This window comes from Rhinolophus sinicus, chromosome 2, assembly GCF_057876585.1.
Source record: "Rhinolophus sinicus isolate RSI-liver-muscle chromosome 2, RSI-T2T, whole genome shotgun sequence".
NCBI lineage: Eukaryota > Metazoa > Chordata > Mammalia > Chiroptera > Rhinolophidae > Rhinolophus > Rhinolophus sinicus.
The window spans coordinates 483,487-502,709 of record NC_142502.1 but is presented as its reverse complement, the minus strand read 5'-3'; the positions used below and the strand labels follow the sequence as shown (position 1 = coordinate 502,709).

At 52.2% G+C, this 19,223-nt stretch overlaps 1 protein-coding gene across 23 annotated transcripts in view; it reads left to right on the top strand.

Moving 5' to 3' along the window:
- Nucleotides 1-18,630, top strand: part of ERMARD (ER membrane associated RNA degradation) — a 42,471-nt gene extending 23,841 nt beyond the window's left edge. For 15 of the 23 annotated variants that reach the window (XM_074333886.2, XM_074333882.2, XM_074333881.2 and 12 more), the window contains one exon: nucleotides 43-728. In XM_074333886.2, the coding sequence (XP_074189987.2) occupies nucleotides 43-226 (184 nt within the window). In that variant the 3' untranslated portion in view covers nucleotides 227-728. Of the gene's footprint in view, nucleotides 1-42; nucleotides 729-6,051; nucleotides 7,992-10,905 lie in introns of those variants that run through there. The other 8 variants (XR_016019942.1, XM_088794853.1, XR_016019940.1 and 5 more) reach the window with 7 other exon arrangements.
- Nucleotides 18,631-19,223: the final 593 nt, after the last annotated feature.

Below are 19,223 nucleotides of genomic sequence, written 5' to 3'. Positions count from 1 at the left end.
CATTTAGTAACAGCCTAGATAAAGAAGTTAATTTTTTAACAGGTTCTTAAAGTCCATTCTGCAGTACACGGAGAATCTGGAGGCTCACACCAGCCCCGAAAAAAACAAGTGGATTGAAACCATCAGGCTCACACACACAGCTCTGTTGAGAATGTGGACTTTTAGTGAGAAGAAACAAATGTTAATACATTTAGCCAAGAAATCCACAAGCACAGCAGTCCTATGAAAACACAAGTCAAGAAGAGCCATCTTGAGTAGACTTTACAGCGTGTAAATTGGGCATCCAGAGCTGAGGCAGGTGCCAGGTGTTTGATCAGGGTTCCAGTCCCATTTCTCTGCTGACTTGCTCTTCCTGAGTCATCAGTGTGACCCTCAGGTGGTTCCCTTGTGGTGACCAAAGGGCTGCAGCAGCTTTGCTCACTCTCCCTATAGCACACTGTCCAGAGTAGGTGTCCCCGTTGGTACATCACACCAGGGGACAGCTTTTGTTAACCTCTGCCCTTTCTGGTGATGTGAGGCTTGATCTTTTGGCTAACGAGGTGGAGAGCACCAGATTTCTTCGTCATAAGGACATTTATTTGTAATTAATAACTGATATGTGGGAAGTTACTTTGAACCCTTGTGAATACTTTTTCCCAGTAGACTTTCTTCCATGTTTTAGCGTCCGTTGGGAAATCTCACCTGAACTAGTGCTGTGGATATAAAGTGATGATGTCTTTCTTGCCATGTCTTCTGAGTTTATCATTTGTGATTTTTCTCGAAAGAAGAGATGTCCTTCCTGGCTGTACAGAGCACATTAGATGGTGAATTTCAGGCCAATAAAAAAATCTTTATTCAGCCCATCTAATAAACAGGTGTGTGGGTGAGACCAGGTGTTACAAGGTTATGGACCCTGACTTGCTTTGTGCTGGTCATTCCCCGACGGGGAACCACTTGAATGAGGCATGTCCAAGTCCATTTCAGCCTAACAGTGTTTGCTGAGCATGCCACATGCCAAGGGACGCTGCCATGGCTGCGTGTACAGAAATAAGTAGGACCTCCCTCCATCCCTCCGGCCTCTAGACAAAGCCACGCACCATGGTCACGAGCAGGGTCTGGTCCGTTCTACAAAAGACAGTAATTCGGAAAAGAACAAGATGGGAGCACACACGTATGGGCCTGCTTTATTCCGACGGTTCTGAACAAGCAGTTACTATCCTGAGAACTGTCCTGTCGGTGTGTGGATCTGTCCTAAATGTGGCGGCCTACCTCGTCCGTGGCCCTGTCAGTTCTCTCCAGCCTAGTGGACAATGAGCCCTTAGATCCCACCATATCCCTCTGCCCTCTGGCCGTGCCTGCTGGACCAGCGGTGCACACCTGCTGGGGGAGCCTAGCCAGAGGCTGGCCAACCTTGGGAGAGTTCTAGAAAACATGAGCTGACCAATGTGGTTCCTCTTTGGCCTTTGGAATGGAGATTCTAAGAAGCAGAGCCCACTACAGCAAGAAGATGAAGACCCAGGGCCAGGAAGGCCATTTTGGGTGAGAAGTACAGAGTGTGGAGAGAATGAAGCCCATGAAAGGAGAAAGAGACACATCACGTGTCCCCCTTGGGAAGGAGGCCAGCCCCTGACACAGCCTCAGTGTGTTCCAGACCTTTGTGTTCCGCTGGAGGAAAGAGAATTTGGATTCACTCTGTCTACAAGTGACACTGTTCTTGTCTGAAGTGAGCGGCCCAGGAACCATGTGCTCATCCCCTCTCCCACCCTGGAGTTTCAGGTAAAGGAGCTGCCGCTCAAGTCCTCTCCCCCCTTTCACAGCTGTCAGTAGCCCTGGTTCCATCTGAGGTGCCCTTGGAGCTAATCTGGAACGTTTATGGTGGGCAGCATGCTGTCTGTGCCATGCCCCTCACGGTTGGCATTCTGCTGTCTGCCGCCACGCTGGGGAGAGGGTTGTCAATGGAAATGCAGGTGGTCAGGTCTCGAGTTCCCTACGGTTTCTGGTAGGACACCAGCGGTGACTCGTGTTAGGGAGCTGCCCTTAGGAATAAACCTGGGGTGCAGAGCAGCGCGCTGTTGGGATCTGTCAGGCCCGGTTGCTTCCCCGTGACTGCACTTTCCCTGGAGAGCCGCGTGGTGGCGCTCGTTGGTAACGCGCGGAGCGGGCAGGACGCAGCGTCTTCCTGTGGCTGGAACTGAGCTCCAAGCCAGGGAGGAACGCGCCTGTGCGCTCACCTGTTCAGGTGCACGTGTCCTCTTTACCGCTGACAGGAAGGGTTCATGAGCAAGGGCTGTGTGACCTGTATCCCAGCAAGGAGACGGCGCCCCCCCCCCCCATTCACCCTTGAGAGACCAGAGCCGCTCCCACTCAGGACCAGCGTCCCCGTGAGACACAGCGGGGCTGGGGCCGGCCCAGGAGGCGAGGTGTTAGCCCATCGTCGACCAGGCTTCTGTCCCGTGCACAGTCCCTCCGTGGAGCTCAGGACGGGCTGCGTGGGGACGCTCTCGGTTCAGAGAGCCGTGGTGGCTTCCTGCGTGTGACAGTGACCAGGTGCGGACTGGCTGCGGAAATGGGCTTCCGGCAGCTCACCGTGTAGGAGCTGCACAGACCCATCCCTCCCAGGGGCACCGCGCTCCCGGCCGCGGGCGGGGCCTCACTGGCGACGTGCGGGGGTTACACTGCGACAGCCACGTGGCTGTGGTTCCGTCTGTGGCCACGGAAGGTTGCAATGAAGTTAAATCACTGTTGCTTCAGCGTGCGTGACGTGCGGCCAGTCCCTGAGAGTATTTTAGGTTCAATTCCAAAAAGCCAGGCCTCAACCTGCTCGTACCAGTGACTATAGCTTGTGAAGCTGGCGGGCACCGACTGCTGCTGTAAAGACTAGATACCGCTGGGCGCAGCACGCGCTTTCCTTTCCGGGCGCGTGGCATCGTAACGTTCCCGTCTGCACAATCCCCGAGCCAGACATGTGACTGACCAGTGAAGAGTGAGGAGCAGAGGTGCTGCTCGGCCTCACAGGGAGGAGGAGGGAGGAGTGTTAGCTGGTCCTTCCTGAGTCCTCGGCGGGGCCGTCCGCTGGGCGGGGCCGTCCGCTGGGCGGGGCCGTCCGCTGGGCGGGGCCGTCCGCTGGGCGGGGCCGTCCGCTGGGCGGGGCGTCCGCTGGGGGCGGGGCCGTCCGCTGGGCGCGGGGCCGTCCGCTGGGCGCGGGGCCGTCCGCTGGGGGCGGGGCCGTCCGCTGGGCGGGGCGTCCGCTGGGCGGGGCCGTCCGCTGGGCGGGGCCGTCCGCTGGGCGGGGCCGTCCGCTGGGCGGGGCCGTCCGCTGGGCGGGGCGTCCGCTGGGGGCGGGGCCGTCCGCTGGGCGCGGGGCCGTCCGCTGGGCGCGGGGCCGTCCGCTGGGGGCGGGGCGTCCGCTGGGCGGGGCGTCCGCTGGGCGGGGCGTCCGCTGGGCGGGGCGTCCGCTGGGCGGGGCGTCCGCTGGGCGGGGCCGTCCGCTGGGGGCGGGGCCGTCCGCTGGGCGCGGGGCCGTCCGCTGGGGGCGGGGCCGTCTGCTGGGGGCGGGGCCGTCCGCTGGGCGGGGCCGTCCGCTGGGCGGGGCCATCCGCTGGGCGGGGCCATCCGCTGGGCGGGGCCATCCGCTGGGCGGGGCCGTCCGCTGGGCGCGGGGCCCCACAGTGAGAGCTGGCGGAGAGCCTCGCTTCCCATGCCAGGTGTCTTTTACGCCGGCCTCTTAGTGACCCACTGGCGTTACCCCTTGCCTGTTGGTCACCTGCTGTATGCTGCCTCAACTACTAGTCCTCATAGCGACCCTGCGAAGGAGGCAGTGGTGACAGGAGGACAGTGGGACGACGCGGCTCCCCGGTGGCACACGGGGGTGGGAGGCCCTGCCTGCAGACCTGCGCTCATGCAGTGGTTCCAGCAGACTGAACGGGTATGGAGCCCGTCAGGGGCCACGCGGGGCGTGGGCACTTCTTTCAAGCCACCTGAATGTGCGCTGTGTAATACCCGAGAGACCCCAAGGGTGGCTCATAGCCCTGCCCTACCCGCCTGCAGCTGAGGGTAATGTGGCAGCTCCAGCCCCTGAACACCTATCCCGAGAACCTGTCTCAGGGATGCCGACGCTCACCTCCTGTCTTTACAACACGACACTGCCTGAAAGGGTCAAAAACGAGGAGCTTGCAGGAGCCGCCCTCTGCAGGAACGTGCCACCCAGTGTGCTCAGTGCCCTAGAGAGGCCTCTTCTTGCTGGGTCCCATTCCTGTATTTCCAATCTCATTTGTTTTCCTTTCTATAATAGTTGATAATTCTGATTTCTCTGGCTTGGATGGAAGTTACATAATAAACAGACATAACTAATCAGAAAATAAATATTTTGTTTCATTCCATTGAAAACATTCTGCTTGGGGAGGCTGAAGGATCCCAAAGTGTTTGAACAAAAGGTTTCTGGGAGGACAGATGCTACAGAGGTAGCCAGGCAGGGACCACGGAGTGAGTGCCGAGGTCCGAGGGCAGCCTTGGGTACCAGCTGGGAGGGCAGGCAGAGGTCCCGGGGGCCACCAGGTCCTTCTCTTGGTTCCCTTTTCCTCCATCGTGGTCTGAACCATGAGTCTGTTACTGGATTATACTGGAGGGAGGGGTCGTCTGTGATACGAGAAGAGAGGACCGAACCCTTGGGAAAAACATTTAGCAGTCTGACCACTGAGAAAATAACATAGGACAACAAAGAAGGTTGGGAAGAATGTAGCCAGAGTGAGACGAAGGCCCAGGGGTGCTGAAGAAAGACATGAGCCCAGAAACGTGGTGGGATGAGGCTCTGGCTATAGGACGGTCATGCTGAGCCATTTCAGGGTCTCAGCAGGCCGAGGAGGGAAGGGAGAGGGGAACAAAGACTGTGCCAATCTGGAGTCACAGGGGCTCCTGCCCAGGAGAGCTGAGTGTATGTCTGGGCCTCAGGAAGGCATCTGAGGGGACAGGACCTGCAGACTGAAGTTGAGCGTCCTGGAGCCAGGAGCAAGGGGACAGGCAGGTGTGTGGAGCCCCGTGGGGCCTGCTTACCTAAGAGGACAGGGCCGGAGAGCATGGTGCAGATGCAGACACAGTGAAGAGGAAGGGATTTGAAGAAAGGTATGTGAAATAGCTCAGCTGACAAAATAGGAAGACAGTTGGTTTTCAAGGATGAAGAGGTTTGAGGGGGTTGGAGGGCTGGGTGAAGTTGGGGTTCAGTCACCCCAGCCGGCCTGGGAGGGTGTGGCCCGTCCTTTTCTGCACAGAGTCCTGTGTCAGGAAAGCGGATGTTGGCTTTTGGTCTGGCCCACCTTCTCCAGGAGCGGAACGAGGGTGGGGGAGGTTGGTGCCGGTTTGTGGGGACCTGCAGCTGTGTGTTCCCCATCCTGGGAGCAAACAGGAAGGTGTGAGGCTGTGACTGCAGAGATGAGCCTGGAGGTGTGACGTCCAACTGGCAGAGACAAATGGTGGCAGTGCTGCTTCCTTTAAAGTGTCCTGTCCAGATGGTGGCTGGGACATCCAGCCATACTGCTGTCTCTTATTCACACGGCCTCTACCACCACGCCCCCCAGGCCTGCCCCGAGGGCCAGTGTGTCAACTCTGCTTGGCAGGGTCCCCAGTGGCTCCCCCCACAATGAGCAAGGCAAATACTCCAGCATCAAAGAACCCCAGACCTGGAATTTTGAGCACCAACAAGAAATGTTTTGTTAGTTTTGTTTTGTTTTGTTTTAACATTGAGGCAAAAAACTACATTCTTAATATAGTAGGTTTCTCCCTGACTTAAATGGATTTGGTGTTACTCATTTGGTATTGCTGTTTTATTTGCTGGGGTGTTGTTCTTTGGCACCCCTAACAGACCATGTCCGTGGAATATCAAATCCTCATTCGAGAAAAGCAGCCCTTTAGGAGTGTCCTCCTGATTTCATGGCTTTGCCACTGCCAAGGTTCCCTGTCTGTCCTGTGGGTGGTGTGACCACCAGAGCCTGTGAAGCAGTTGCCCCCTCAGCTCGCGGGATGCTCCCCTCTCCCTCCCCTTGTCTGTTCTAGAACATACACAATCTCTGGTTTCTTCAGGGTGGAGCGGAAGGAGTGTCTTCACATCAATTTTGCCGTATGTTGCCGTGACCTTGCTGTGTGCTGAGGATGCGGTCGTCACCCGTGAACACACCTCCAAGACGCTAAGCCCTTTCTCCACGCAGGCGTGGCTCCGTTGTTTACTCACAATTTCACCAGGATCTCCCAGTGTCCACTGAAGCAGGTGAGAGGACCGTTCAGTCTGCATTGCCCCTCGTGTCAGGGCAGAGACCACAGGGCACCCCCAGAGGCGTCCAGGTGACCGAAGGCAGAGCCGGAGTGAGGAATGGGCACAGGTGCACACACAGGCAGGGCACCCAGGGCCAGGCTGCCTTCCAAAGCCAGGGCTGCGTTTCAAAGTAAGGGACAAGGGCAGCAGCTATTACAGGTGCCAGAGGGACCCAGCCAGGCTGAAGGAAAGAGATGGAAGTAGAGCCCGAGGGGACGAAGGAGCAGCGTTGTCACTGTGTCTGTGGTCACCAGATCGGGTGGTTCCTGTGTGGAGTACCTGTGCTTTATATGTATCACGTGACTTCATCACAACCAATCCTCCAGCCCCACCAGCAGGGCCTGACTCACAGGACTTAGTCACAGCCACAGAGCTAAAGTGGATGGGTGGGGTCCTAAGCAGGGACGCAGCTCCAGTCTGGGAGGCCAAGTGGTCAAGCTGGCTGTGCCCTCGGCAAGGCCCTTGAAATGGACGCTGAGGCCTGGGGTCCACATGAGGATGGAGAAATTCGAATGACGGGCACAAGCAGAGCACGGCCAGCCCAGTGGCGCTGGTCAGCAGGGTTTGGGGCTTCAGTTTTCACCGATTAACACAAATTTCCAAAACCCTCTGGGTGTCATGGGTTGCTCTGTCTGCCCAGCGGGCCACATACGGGCCCCAGGAAAGGCCGGACCTGGCTGCAGGTGTCTGGGTTATACAGCTCCTAGGGCTGATGGCACAGAGGATGGAGCTCTGCCACCCAGCACCTGCATCCCCACCCCCAGGCTCCACGTGTGCAGGAGTCACTCACCTCGATCTCAGTGAGTCACGCCTGGGCCAGCTCCTTGGAGAGAATGACCAGAGGTGCCCAGCTACCTGTCACCTGCAGAACCCAGCCTTTGTTGTCTTGGAGACGATTGATAAAGTTGCTTTAGTTTCCACAGGTAGTGACCAAGCATGGGTTCCAAGGAACTAGCTGGTAAAGTGGTTTTGCTGAGTCCATAATCAGTAAGGTTGAGAGAAAAAGAGAAAACAGGAAATCACATGGTAAGGAAATTCACTTTGTAGTACTGAAAAGACTGTTTCTCTTGATTGTACCTATTCGCAAATGCAAACTACATAATATAGTAACTTTGTTGCTGTCTGTAGTGCTGAAATAACTGGTCTTTGAAGTCAATGGCAGCCTGTTTAGTTGGAAAATAGTAATACTGATTATTTCAGGCCCAATCATAAAAGAAAGTGTTGTTTAAATAAAAAAAAGATAATTTTACCCTCTAAAACTTAATTTTTACATTTAAATTGTTGAATGGGTAATAATTCACATGAATTAGAAATAAAAAACCTGAAAAGGTTTTCACTTAGAAGTCTGTTTTCCATCCCTCTCCTTCTCTACCTCTGTGTAAGAAATTATTTTCTTACTAATTTCTTGGAGTTCTTTATATATTAAGGATACGAGCTGTGACTAGTTTCTTGAGTACCCTGAGAGTTTCCTAATGCATATATGAACAAATACACATATGTATGGTACTTGCATTCTCCCTGTTTTTCAGACGTATAGTAGCATAGTACCGTGTTTCCCTGAAAATAAGACCTAGCTGGACCATCAGCTGTAATGTGTCTTTTGGAGCAAAAATTAATATAAGACCCGGTATTACATTACATTATATTATATTATATCATATTAGAACAGGTATTATATTATACCTGGTATTTTATATTATATTATTTATATTATATCATATTATACCCAGTATATTATATTATATTATATTATATTATATTATATTATATTATATTATATATATTATATTATATTATATTATATTATATTATATTATATTATATTATTATATTATACCGGGTATTGTATTATACCTGGTATTATTATATTATATTATGTTACATTATATTGTATTATGTAAGACCCGGTCTTATAGTAAAATAAGACCGGGTCTTATATTAATTTTTGTTCCAAAAGACGCATTAGAGCTGATGGTTCAGCGAGGTCTTATTTTTGGGGAAACACGGTATATATACTGTCCTCCACCTGGCTCTTTTACTTAACAGTGTGTACTGGCGATCCCCCGTGTTAGTCCATGGAGAGCGTCTCCATTTTTAAAGCTGCATTGTATTCCATTGTATGGGTGTTTCCTGTTGATGGACACTTCAATTGTTTCAATTCTTTTGTTATAACAAATAGTGCTGCACCAAAAACCTTGCATGTATGTCATTTTGCACATATCTTTAGAATCAGCTCCTAGGAATAAAATTGCTCAAAGGATATGTGCCTGTATAATTTTATAGCTGTTTACAAGTTATTCTCCAAATGGGTTATAAAATTTACTTCCCTAATGTTTAAAAATGCCTCTGTATCCACAGTTGATTATAAAAAAATTTTGACTTTTGCCAATCTCATAGGTTTTCCATTGTGAATAAGGTTGGGCATCTCTGTCTTTTCTTTTCACTGGATTATCTAGTTGGAGTGTTTATTCACATATCTATTGCATTGCTGATTTTTGTCTTTTTTATTGATTTCTAGGAATTCTTCATATAGTAAGGCTACAGGTTGTGACAGGAGGTGAAATATATAATTTTTTCTCATTGTCTCTCTTGATTTATGAATATGCTGATGACAGTTTTTTCATGCAGAAGTTTTACTTTTGTGTAGTTTAATCTATAAATCCTTCTTATAGCGCGTTTGGATTTTCAGTTTTAATTAGAAGAATCTTTCCTTGATGACAGTTGTAAAGGAATTTGCTCATGATTTCTGTTAGTACTTTTATGATTTCATTGGTAACATTTAAATAATTGACATGTTTGGAATTTGTTTTGATGCACAGTGTGAGATATGGGGCAACTTTTGTCTTTCACTATTTATTTTGCTAGCTAGCTGGTGAATTGTCCTAATGCCATTTCTCACATAATCTTTTTTTTTTTTTTTTTTGCTATTTATTTGAGATGTCACCTTAATGATATACTAATTTCTCACATATTTGGTGTCTACCTGTTCTGTGTTTTTCTGTTGTTCTGTATGTCTGTGCATGAACCAGCACAACCATGTTTTAATTGTTAAAACTGTTATATGATTTAGGAACTTATCACACGTTAGCTCCCTCTCTTAACTCTTCCTTTACACGATTTTCTGTCTATTCTTTTGTTTCTTTTCCTGTTTGAACTTTAGAATCAGATTGTCTAGTCCTCGTCCCACAATAAAACACAAAGATCCAGAAAAACCTGGGTTTTTATTGCTTTTATTGAAGTTGCATTGATTTATAAAATAAGTTGGGGAGATTGACATTCTGGATGTTGAATCTTCCTGTTGAATAACATCATAAGTCTTTCCACTTGTATGAGTTTTCTGACATGAAGTTTCGAGGGTGTTTGACAATGTTTCTCCTACCGATTTTAACTTCAGTTTATTCCCACACACTTCATCTTGGCTTTTCACTAATTAAACGGGGCCATTTTTTTCCATTATATCTTCTAAAGCTATAGGTTTCTGTATATTAACTTTGTACCCTGGTATCTTACTGTATTTATCGTTTGTAGAAGGTTTTCAGTTGTTATTGCATTTCGGGCTGAGACAGATGTATCTTACTGTGTTAACAGCATATTTATCTAATCCTATTTTATTAAAGTTTATAATGTTGAATTTTATCGCTTTTTCAGCTTCCATAAAGAGGATCCTATTTTTTTATCCTTGGATCTGTTGAAAGATAAAACAGGTTACCTATAAGCAGCTTTTGAACAGCCTTTTAACAGTGTTTGTGTTGTATTTTGGCAGGTGACTGTGCAGTCACACTTACAGCGTGTCTTTCAGAACCTGGCTCTCTGTGAACCTGTCCTGCTTTCTAAAACACTCGGAGTTCAACAGCATGTTGGATTCATTTAACAAAATACTGCAGCAGAAAAACTGAGGGCTAGTGCAGCCATGCCATTATTTAAAAGCTTACATTTTTCTTTGAATTTGAAAAATAATTGATGCATATTTTTTAATGAAGAAAGTAATGTACAGTATGCCATCTTAAATCCTCTCCTGAACAAAGCTGGCATGTATGGATGGCTGGGCAGGGGTTGCTGTGTAGGTAGGTAGGTAGATTAGATGAAAATTAAGTCGGTAAATTTAAATTCACATGCTGCACTTTGTAAGCCCCTTTTTAAAGAAAAGAAGAAAGAAGAAAAAAAGCAAGTGGAAAATCCATGCCCACAGATGCCCACTGTTAAGATGGCCCTGCCCTGCACTGGTCTCCGTGGCAACGGCAGAGTGAGGGGAATGGGGGACTGAGGACATGCTACCTCGCTCATTTATCCTCTGAAACACTGTCATCTCCTGAGCTTATTTACTGCCTTTCTGTTTTATGGAGTCACATTATAGGTCTGTGCTGCTGGGAACCACGGGTGGAAAAGCATTTCTCCCTCCAAGGCACCGAGCAGGCACTGACCATAACAGGAAGCTCTCTGCAGGCTCTTACAAAATATTTCTCTCCTGGGACTTCCGTGGGGCACGAGGAGACCTGTCACTGCCTGGCCTCCTGAATCTCTAGCATCACGTCCGAGATCCCGTTTTCAATATTCCATGTGTTGTGGACATGCCTTTAAATGGTCTACAGACACTGACACCTGGTAATTTATTGTCTCCTCTGCAGAGAAGCAGCAATAAACACATCACCTCCAAGGTGCGGAGCAGGAAGGGGTCAGCACAGTGGGCTCCCAGATCGATGGCACTTTCCCTCCCCTGAGCCGTCCACCTTCCATAAACCAACCGGCGGCCCCCCTCGGCGCTGTCACTGGGGGTGATGGATAGATGGGCCACGGAGCTCCCTACACCTGGGTTCGCGGGGACTCCTGAAGCGGTGGCACCACACAGCTCACTTCAGAGTTCATTTTTGTTCAAACCAGTCAACGAGGTCTTGTGATGCGGCGAGTTTTAAACCTTTGCCTTTCAGGAAGGGCAGAGTCTCGCCAACCACAGAAACAAAGCCAGAGCCATGGGAGCGGGGCCGAGCCCGTTTTCGGGTCTTGCAGGGTCCCCACCTCAGTCACTCCGACATGTCTAAGGGTCTCCGGAGACGCAGGCTAAACGGCGGCCTCGCAGAACAGCCAGAAGCCACATGCTGAAGAGACTAGGCCGTTGGCCGTGGACAAGGGGGCCGCCCCGGAACCCAGCGAGACCCGGGCTGGGCCCCTGAGGTCTCCTGTCCGCGGAAACCAGGAGGGGGACCCACATGAGGACCTCCAAACACATGGGGGATGTCCCCGGTTTGGGCAGGGACGCAGGTGGTCTTCCTGACCTCTCGGAAGGCTCGCCAGACACACGAGCAGCTGCAAAGACGAAGACGCGCGCGGGCCGCGTGTCTGTGGACCGACCAGCACTGCATTCAGCCGTCGCGGGGTCTCCACGCACCTGCAGGGAGCACGACTGCCCTGCGCCCTCTGGCGGCGCGTGCCCACGCGGAAGCGCAGACCCGCTGCGCGTGTGCGCCCTGCAGGGTGTGTGTGCGGTTGCCTTGTCCCCTCGGCTTCCGGCTTCCGCGGGCGGGAAGCACAGGTGTCAACAAGACTCCCTGCTCAGCGTGGGACAGGCGTGGGCTGCAAGGGCAGGGCTGCTGTCCTCTGCCTGTCCTGCGAACTCGGCTTCTGTGGGTGTAAGAAACTTCAGTGGGAAAGCCAAGCCTTTCCTTGCCTTTGGCCTGGATTTCCGTGAAGCTGCTGCGACGAGAACACCTGAGGCTGGACGGGAGCCCCTGTGTGGCTCAGAGGTGCGTCCCCACCAGGAACAGCTCCCCTCCTGTGGGCCAGGGGACAGTAAGGTGACTGTCAGTTATTTATCGCAGAAAACTCAGGACACGCACCTGCCATCAGCTTGGCAGACGCCAAGGTGAGGTGGTGACACGTTCATGTGTAAATTGGAACTAATCTCCCTGATAGATCTGTGCCCAACAAAAGGACCCCACCGCCTGAGTCAGCTGGGGGTCCTGAAGCCGCCAGAGGGAACCGCACAGGGCAGCCATGCAGAGCACCCCGGTCCAGGCCGGCCCCGGTTTCCAGGCTTGAGGGACAGCCCCCTGCAGCTTCTTCTGGAATGTGTGAGGAAGACAACAGCCCCAGCGATGCTTCACAGGAACAGGTGGCCTGTTTGAAAGGTAACCTATTCCTGAAGCAACAATACGACGAATGACGGACTCCTGTCACTTGGTTAGTGTTTCTGTCCCGCTTGCCGTGTGTACAGAGTCCCCCTGCCCCGCAGCTGCGTCTTTCACCTGGTGTCGCTGCCACACAGCCTTTAATCATCGCACATCATTTGTCTGTGCTGGACTGTGTATCTCCCTCCTTCCTGCCAGCCGTCACCCCAACTGCCACCGCGCCATCTGTCCGGGCTGGCTCTCCCCGTGGCTCCTCCATGGGGGCCTGGATTCCATGAGTTCTGCAGTTCATGCATGACGCAGCCCTGCATGTGACAGGGACACTTTTCTCTCCCTCTGGCACCTTTCTTTCCCTCTGGCATCTGCTTTTGTCCCCAGCTCTTGGGGACACTGTTCCTGCAGGAGCCCTGAGTCACCAGCCTCTGACCGATGGCCCAAAGGCACTCACTGCCTGGGGACAATGGGATTGAGCAGCTGTTCCAGAAAGTCATGCCTGGCTGCCGGAGGTTTAAGATGTACTTTGAGGCCGTCATGCCCTTTGCCAAAATTCTAAGTTCTGGGCAGTCCACGGTCACCTGTAGGTTATCCCCTTCAGCTCCACTCCGCTCATTCTCCCAAGTAACCGAGCAGACCCGTCCCCTGGGTTACAGCCACGCCACTGCCTGCTGTCGGTTTCCTCTCAGGTGTGTGCTGTCATGGGGGATGTGGCCCCGATGATGACGTCCGAAACGTTCTCCATCATCTTCCTGGAGCAGCTGGTCCCTTCTCGGCTGCCACCATCATTCTCTCAAACGAGCACTGCCCTTTGGCTCAGACACAAGCCCAGAGGCACCATGAGGTTTCCAGGCTCAGAAACGTCCCCTCCAGGGAAGGGTCGGATTTGAACCCAGGTCTGTCTGTGTTTTTTCCACAGAATCCAAGTTCTAGTCCTGCCGCCTATGAACTGTATGACCCTTGGCAAGTTGCCTTCTGTGGGCGTAGTTTCCGTGTCTGGACACACAGATCCCGTGTGACCTTCTGATGCTGAAGAATCAGGGACTGCCTGGTGGGAATGCAGACATGGAGTCAGTCACTCTTCTCTGGGTCACGTGTGAGGACGTCACACTGCCGAGGGCGGCGTGGGACGTGGTGCCTGCATCCCCAGTGACAAGCTGCTCGTCTCTGACCCCAGGCACCTCATCTATGTGGGGATGGAAATGGTTGATGGCCTTTCATGTCACTCTAATGCTCAGACCACGGTGACGATGTCACACGGTATGTGGCCCGACCCCCAACCTGGCCTCCTCAGGGGGCCTGTCACTCGGCTCATCAGTCAGCACCCGCCTGCTGTGGGTTCTGCCGCCTACATGGTCTCCTGGGTCAGCCCTGCCCAGCCTGCAAATCTTGCCCACCTGCATCCTGCCCAGCCCCTCCAACAGGTCGCAGTGGGCGGGCCCCGGGGTGGACAGGTTGTTTCCATGGTGGACTGAGAAATATGGATGGGACCCCTTAGAGCCCACAGGCTGCAGACCGGAACTTGTACTGCAAGTGGATGACATTCAGGGGAGCCAAAGCCAAGAGCCATAGGTGGAGGGGGGCTGGGCATAGAGCTGCGTCAGCAGCCAGGACCAAGGTGAGGGGTGCGGCGTGGCATGAAGGAGGCACACGGGCATCTCCGGAACAACAGCTCTGAGCTCCCACTCTGTGGCCCAAGTGTGCAGGTGAACCGGAAGGCCTTCCTTCAGGGCCCCTGACCTGCAACCAGCCACACATCCGGGTGTCCAGCAGTCGTCAGCAAGCACTGACTCCAGGGCTCTTGTCCAGAGCGGAATGTTGTCCTCTGTCTCCTGAGGGCTGTGTGCCTGTGCCCGCAGGAGCTGTCAGGACGCTGACGCTGGCCAGCGTCACCCCAGGTCAGCAGGTCAACTGTGTGTACCCTGAGATCGTTGCACGTGCTCATTCTGAACCTCCCTTTCACGGAACAGCAGCCACGGGCTGCGGGCTGCCCGGCTCCAAGGGAAGGGAGGGGCGTGTTCGGTAAGGAGAGGCCTTGGTCATTAGGGGACCAGGAGAGAGTTTCCTGCCGGGAATTAATCCGGGGCCGCAGGTCCTGGTCCGATTTACTCACTAGGGAGTTGAAAGGCCCAGATTCAAAGGCGCAGCCCCAACCTTTGCCCCCAGGAACAAAGGCAAGAGATTAGCTCCGTGTTATCAATCAACGTGGTTGGGGGAATGGGAGGGCTTCACCTGTTAGCGCCTCCGAAGGGAATCAAAGGTCAGTCCTGAAAGGTTTTGTGTCCCAGGTCCCCAAATGGGTAGCACGGAATTACCTTTAAAAATGGCCTCAAAGGGCCGGAGATGAAGCATGGATTAGCGTCTTAATCTTAATAGCAGAGGGCTGCAGTTAGGGTTGGGGACGGAGGGAGTAGGTGGCGTTGTCCTGGGCTGTCCGGGGCGTGCGGCTGGGGTGAGGGTGGGCTTTGTGCCTCTGGACAGCGGTCCTTTGACGGCTCTGGGGGCGTTCTCACACAGCTTTGCTGGCTGACTTAGTAGGACAATGGGATTTGTCAGGAGCCAAATAAAGGAAATCATGGGCTCAGCCAGGAGGAGGGGGGGCCCTGAAATGTTAGCTGGTGTCTCCACTCCCTCTCGCCTGTGTTCAGAGCCACCCACAGGGCCACCAAGTCAGATCGAAACTGCCTTTTCTCTGGCTGCCACCTGCAAGAAGGACATGGAGACAGGGCAAGGTGGACATCCACCAGGTCGCCAGGTTCTGGTTCCCAATGTCCGTGTTACCTGGGCACATCCCACGGCCTGTGGGCGCAGAGCCCCTCCTCTGCCAGGTGGGGGCCTCAGTGGCTACTCCCCAGCCTTCTGGAGGATTCATGCCCTTGGTGCCATCTGTCACATCTTGAACATGACGGTTGGGAGCCCCATGTTCTAACAGGACCAAAGGCAGCTCCCGGCCTGTCAGGAGGTGGGGGGTTCCAGCGCCTCCAGAGCTGAGAGAAGGTGGCGCCTGGTCCGCTGACTCAGCTGTTTTGTCCAGATCAATGTAAATATGCAAGTGCTTAGCCTTGTTTCCCGAGGGCCTTTAAATATTGGGGCTCTCCCTTGGGAGGAATCTGAGTTGCACATTGTCTGATATCACTCAGGTCCATTAAATCTGTTGTGACTTTCGCAAAACACCTATCAGCGATCTGCGACCCACTGACCAGTCTGCATTCCAGCCACATCCAGCAGGTTCAAGCTCCAACATCTTGTAACCGCCCAGCCTTTTTGGCATCTGCCACCAGAGGTTGCTAGCCAGTGCTGCAGTCATTCACACGACCTTTGTAAGGAGCAGGAATCCAGTGAGAAAGCACTCACTGGCCACCGAAGCCATGAGAGAGTCTGTGACACAATGGGACAGTGTTGTGTGGGGAGCACAGGTGGGAAACTTGGAACTGTCTCAGGCGGGAGTGGCTTCTCCATTGAGTGTTAGCTAACTACACAGCTGGCCTCACACGCATTAGAATCGTGCGTTGTGTTTTGGGTCTGTTGCCATGGAGATGATTAGGTCAAAGACTTGGGTTTTGTCTTCAATCTGCAGCTATTTGAGGAGCCGGGCACCTCTCTGAGACCATTATTTCTGCTCCAGGAAATAATGATGAAGGTGGGTCAGACTCGGCATCTAGATGCGGGCCACTCGTCATTCTGGAAGTGGCCGCATTTACTGGGTTTTCATAATTAATTTACGGGACGTGCAGACTTTTGAACCCTCGTTTCTGGTTGCTGATACTCTCTCTTTATTTACCTCAGATTTCCCATTTTTATCACAAAGGAGATAAAGGTGCCCCTCTTGGTTTCCCTATTGTGAAAACAAAGTAAATAGGGTTAAAATGTTTTAGCTTTTAGGAAGAAAGGCATTTTCAAAATCTGTAAATAATTACTCTTAGGATGAAATTTTTGGAACTTCTCCTTAGATTTATTGGTTACCACTAAATTAACAACTTGTTTCCTCAGAAACTCTACCTAGTTTCTTGAATTCAGAGCTGATCTCAGAAGCCAGAAATCTGCATTTTGTACTAATTTTGGACCAAGAGTTCTATGTAAACACCTAAAGAAATTTGACTCATTTTTTTGGAATGAAACAAATATATTGTTGTTGTTATTTTGCCAAAAGCAAGAGCAAACAAGGTCAGGTTTGTTCAGAAAACGTGTACGCTGCTCTGCTTGCTTCTGTCATGACCTCTGTGTCTGCTCCCTCTGTCCTCGGACGGCATCAGGGCCTCCCGCACCCCTCGGGGTGGCTCAGGTCGTCTGTGTTGTGGTGCCGTCCTGCATGATGGGGAAGAGACCCCATTAAGCACGTAAATGGCATAGGCAGCAGACTTACAGCTCGTAAGGAGGGTTATCGGGCCTTCAGGTCAGAAATTGTAAGGAACAAGTAGACTCTCGTCTCTCCTGATGGAGCAGCGGGACCCATCTCTGAGGATGGTGACAGGTCACAGTGTCTTTAGTCCATCACCTTTGCTTTGTGATGTTACCAGGCCATCATCCTTATTCTAACCACATTGTGATACCACTCGTGGTCCTCAGAGGAAGAGCTGAGGTGGCCTTACTGGGCGAATGTGTCCATCACGTGTTTAAGGAGTGCTGTTCTGTGTATTTAGTTTCCCATCACACCAGGAGTTTTGCTGGAGCAACCATGCCTTGCCTCACGCCCTGTCACCTCCTGCCTCCTTCCGGCTGGCTGGTCCCTGGGCACCTCGAGCCACTGTGTGTCATTGAGATGCTCTCTGAGTAACACCCTGCACATTCTTTGAGAAATTCCCATCTTTTGAGTTCAGTCTTTAGTTTTGTTGTCTAAATTTGGCCTAAATGACAAGTAGTGAAGGGTGTAAATCTTAATTACACATTGAAATTCTGAAACAGTTTTACTTGGAGCTTGTTAGTTCATTAATGCCCGTAACACAAGGGGGAAGGTAGGGGACCCTGTGACCAGGGTCAGGAACTCATGCCGTCCTGTCTACCCCACCGCCATTTACTTTGCAAACATAACCCTGTGAAACACGTGTGTGTGGGCTCCGGTGCCCCGTGGTGCTTGCTGTTGCCTGGCCAGCTTGCATCACGCTGGCTTCCTTCCTGTGTCACTGGCCACCATGGGGAGTGTCAGGCGACAGTCACAGCTCGTGTGGGCAGGAGAGAGGGACGGACATGGGAAGGTGTGTTCTGCTGAGCTGCAGCCACGGCCCTGCAGAACTAGACCAGAATGGACTCCCTTTTCCTGGCAGTCTTCCATTGTCCTTTTCCTGCAGCGAACATGGTCCCCACTGGTCTGTGTGAATTATCTCCTGACAGCCAGTGATGGCCGAGCAAGCCTGGGACATGGTCCAGTCTAAGTCTGACCGGGACTGTGGTTGCCACGTGAGGAAAGAGGGTCACGTGCTAGGAGAGGGCTGCTCCTCATTTTCCATCCATGGCCCTTTGCGTGCTCTGCGCAAAGACAGCAAACCACCTTTGACTTTCTCCTTGGCCCACTGCTAGACTAACCTGCAGCCTGACTGTCACGTCACCGAGCAGGTCAGTGGGCAAAAGGGACAGACACACTGCCTGGTGTGCACCTTCAGACACCTTCAGAGCCCTCCCTGCTCTCTGTTCTGCAGGCATTGGGAGGGCGGGGAAGGACCCAGGGAGGACTCCACGGGCATGTGTCACCTTCCGGAGTGAAAGCTGGTGGCGCTAGTCGAATCAGGATAAGGAAAACGGGGGACTTGAGATGAAAAACTGAGTGGGTTTGGAGCCATTTACACAACCAATCAAGGGTAGCAGGATGCCGGGACCATGGAGCTCACACTCAGCTGCGTGTCTGTTCACACCCACGTGGCAGTGGGAGCAGGACGCCTGGGGCAGGACGGCTGTGGATGAGCACATGAGGCAGGAATCACGGTCTCCACACGGAGACGGAAGGGGACTGGCCGCTGGACTGTACAAAGTGAAGTGGCCGCTGGTTTTGTCAGCCGAGCGTCTCTGGAGACCTTTGTGTCCTCGAGGGTCCTCTTTGGCCAGAGGTGGACATTCCAGGCCCTGCGCCGAAGATATCACATGACGCTAATTCAAATGCAGACTTTTTTGGAATAAGATAAACTTTAAACTATGATGAAATTTTAAGAAATCCCCCTGGATTTTGATCACAACATTCTTGTACGTTGATCCAAACTGAACTTCTCCTCATCTTTGTTTGTTGCTGATGTGCTCACTTTGCTGGTATCTCCGCGTTCCTACGGAAGTAGGTCTTGGAGCTGCTAGCTGGTCCCCTTGGCTGGACTGCTGCCTCCCCAAGTGGCCAGTAGAGAGTGTGTTAAAACAAACACAGGCAGCAGCCCTCCCCCTGTAGTGCCGCAGAGAGTCTCTCAGGCCCGGAGATTTCAGGCCTGATGGTGCCCAGGCCTGTGGAGTCGCCCTGAGCTTCGTCCTCCAGCCGGAGGGCACGGCCCCTCGGCAGCATCTGTGCTCTCTTGGTTGGTGCCACCTAGAACATTCCATCCTCCAGCTATGGAGAGCCTCCCTGCATCCAGCAAGAGCTGTGATGATGATACAGGCATACCTCATTTTTTTGTGCTTCACTTTATTGCTTTTGTTTTGTTTTGTTTTGTTTTTACAAATTGAAGCTTGTGGCAAAACTGCATCCAGCAAGTCTGTCGGCCATTTTTCCAAAAGCATTGGCTCCTTCGTGTCTCTGTGCTGCATTTGGGTAATCCTCACGATGTCTCAAACTCTTCCATTATTATGATGTTTGTATGGCGATCTGTGCTCGGTGCTCTTGGATGTTACTACGGTAACACCGCACCCACAGAAGA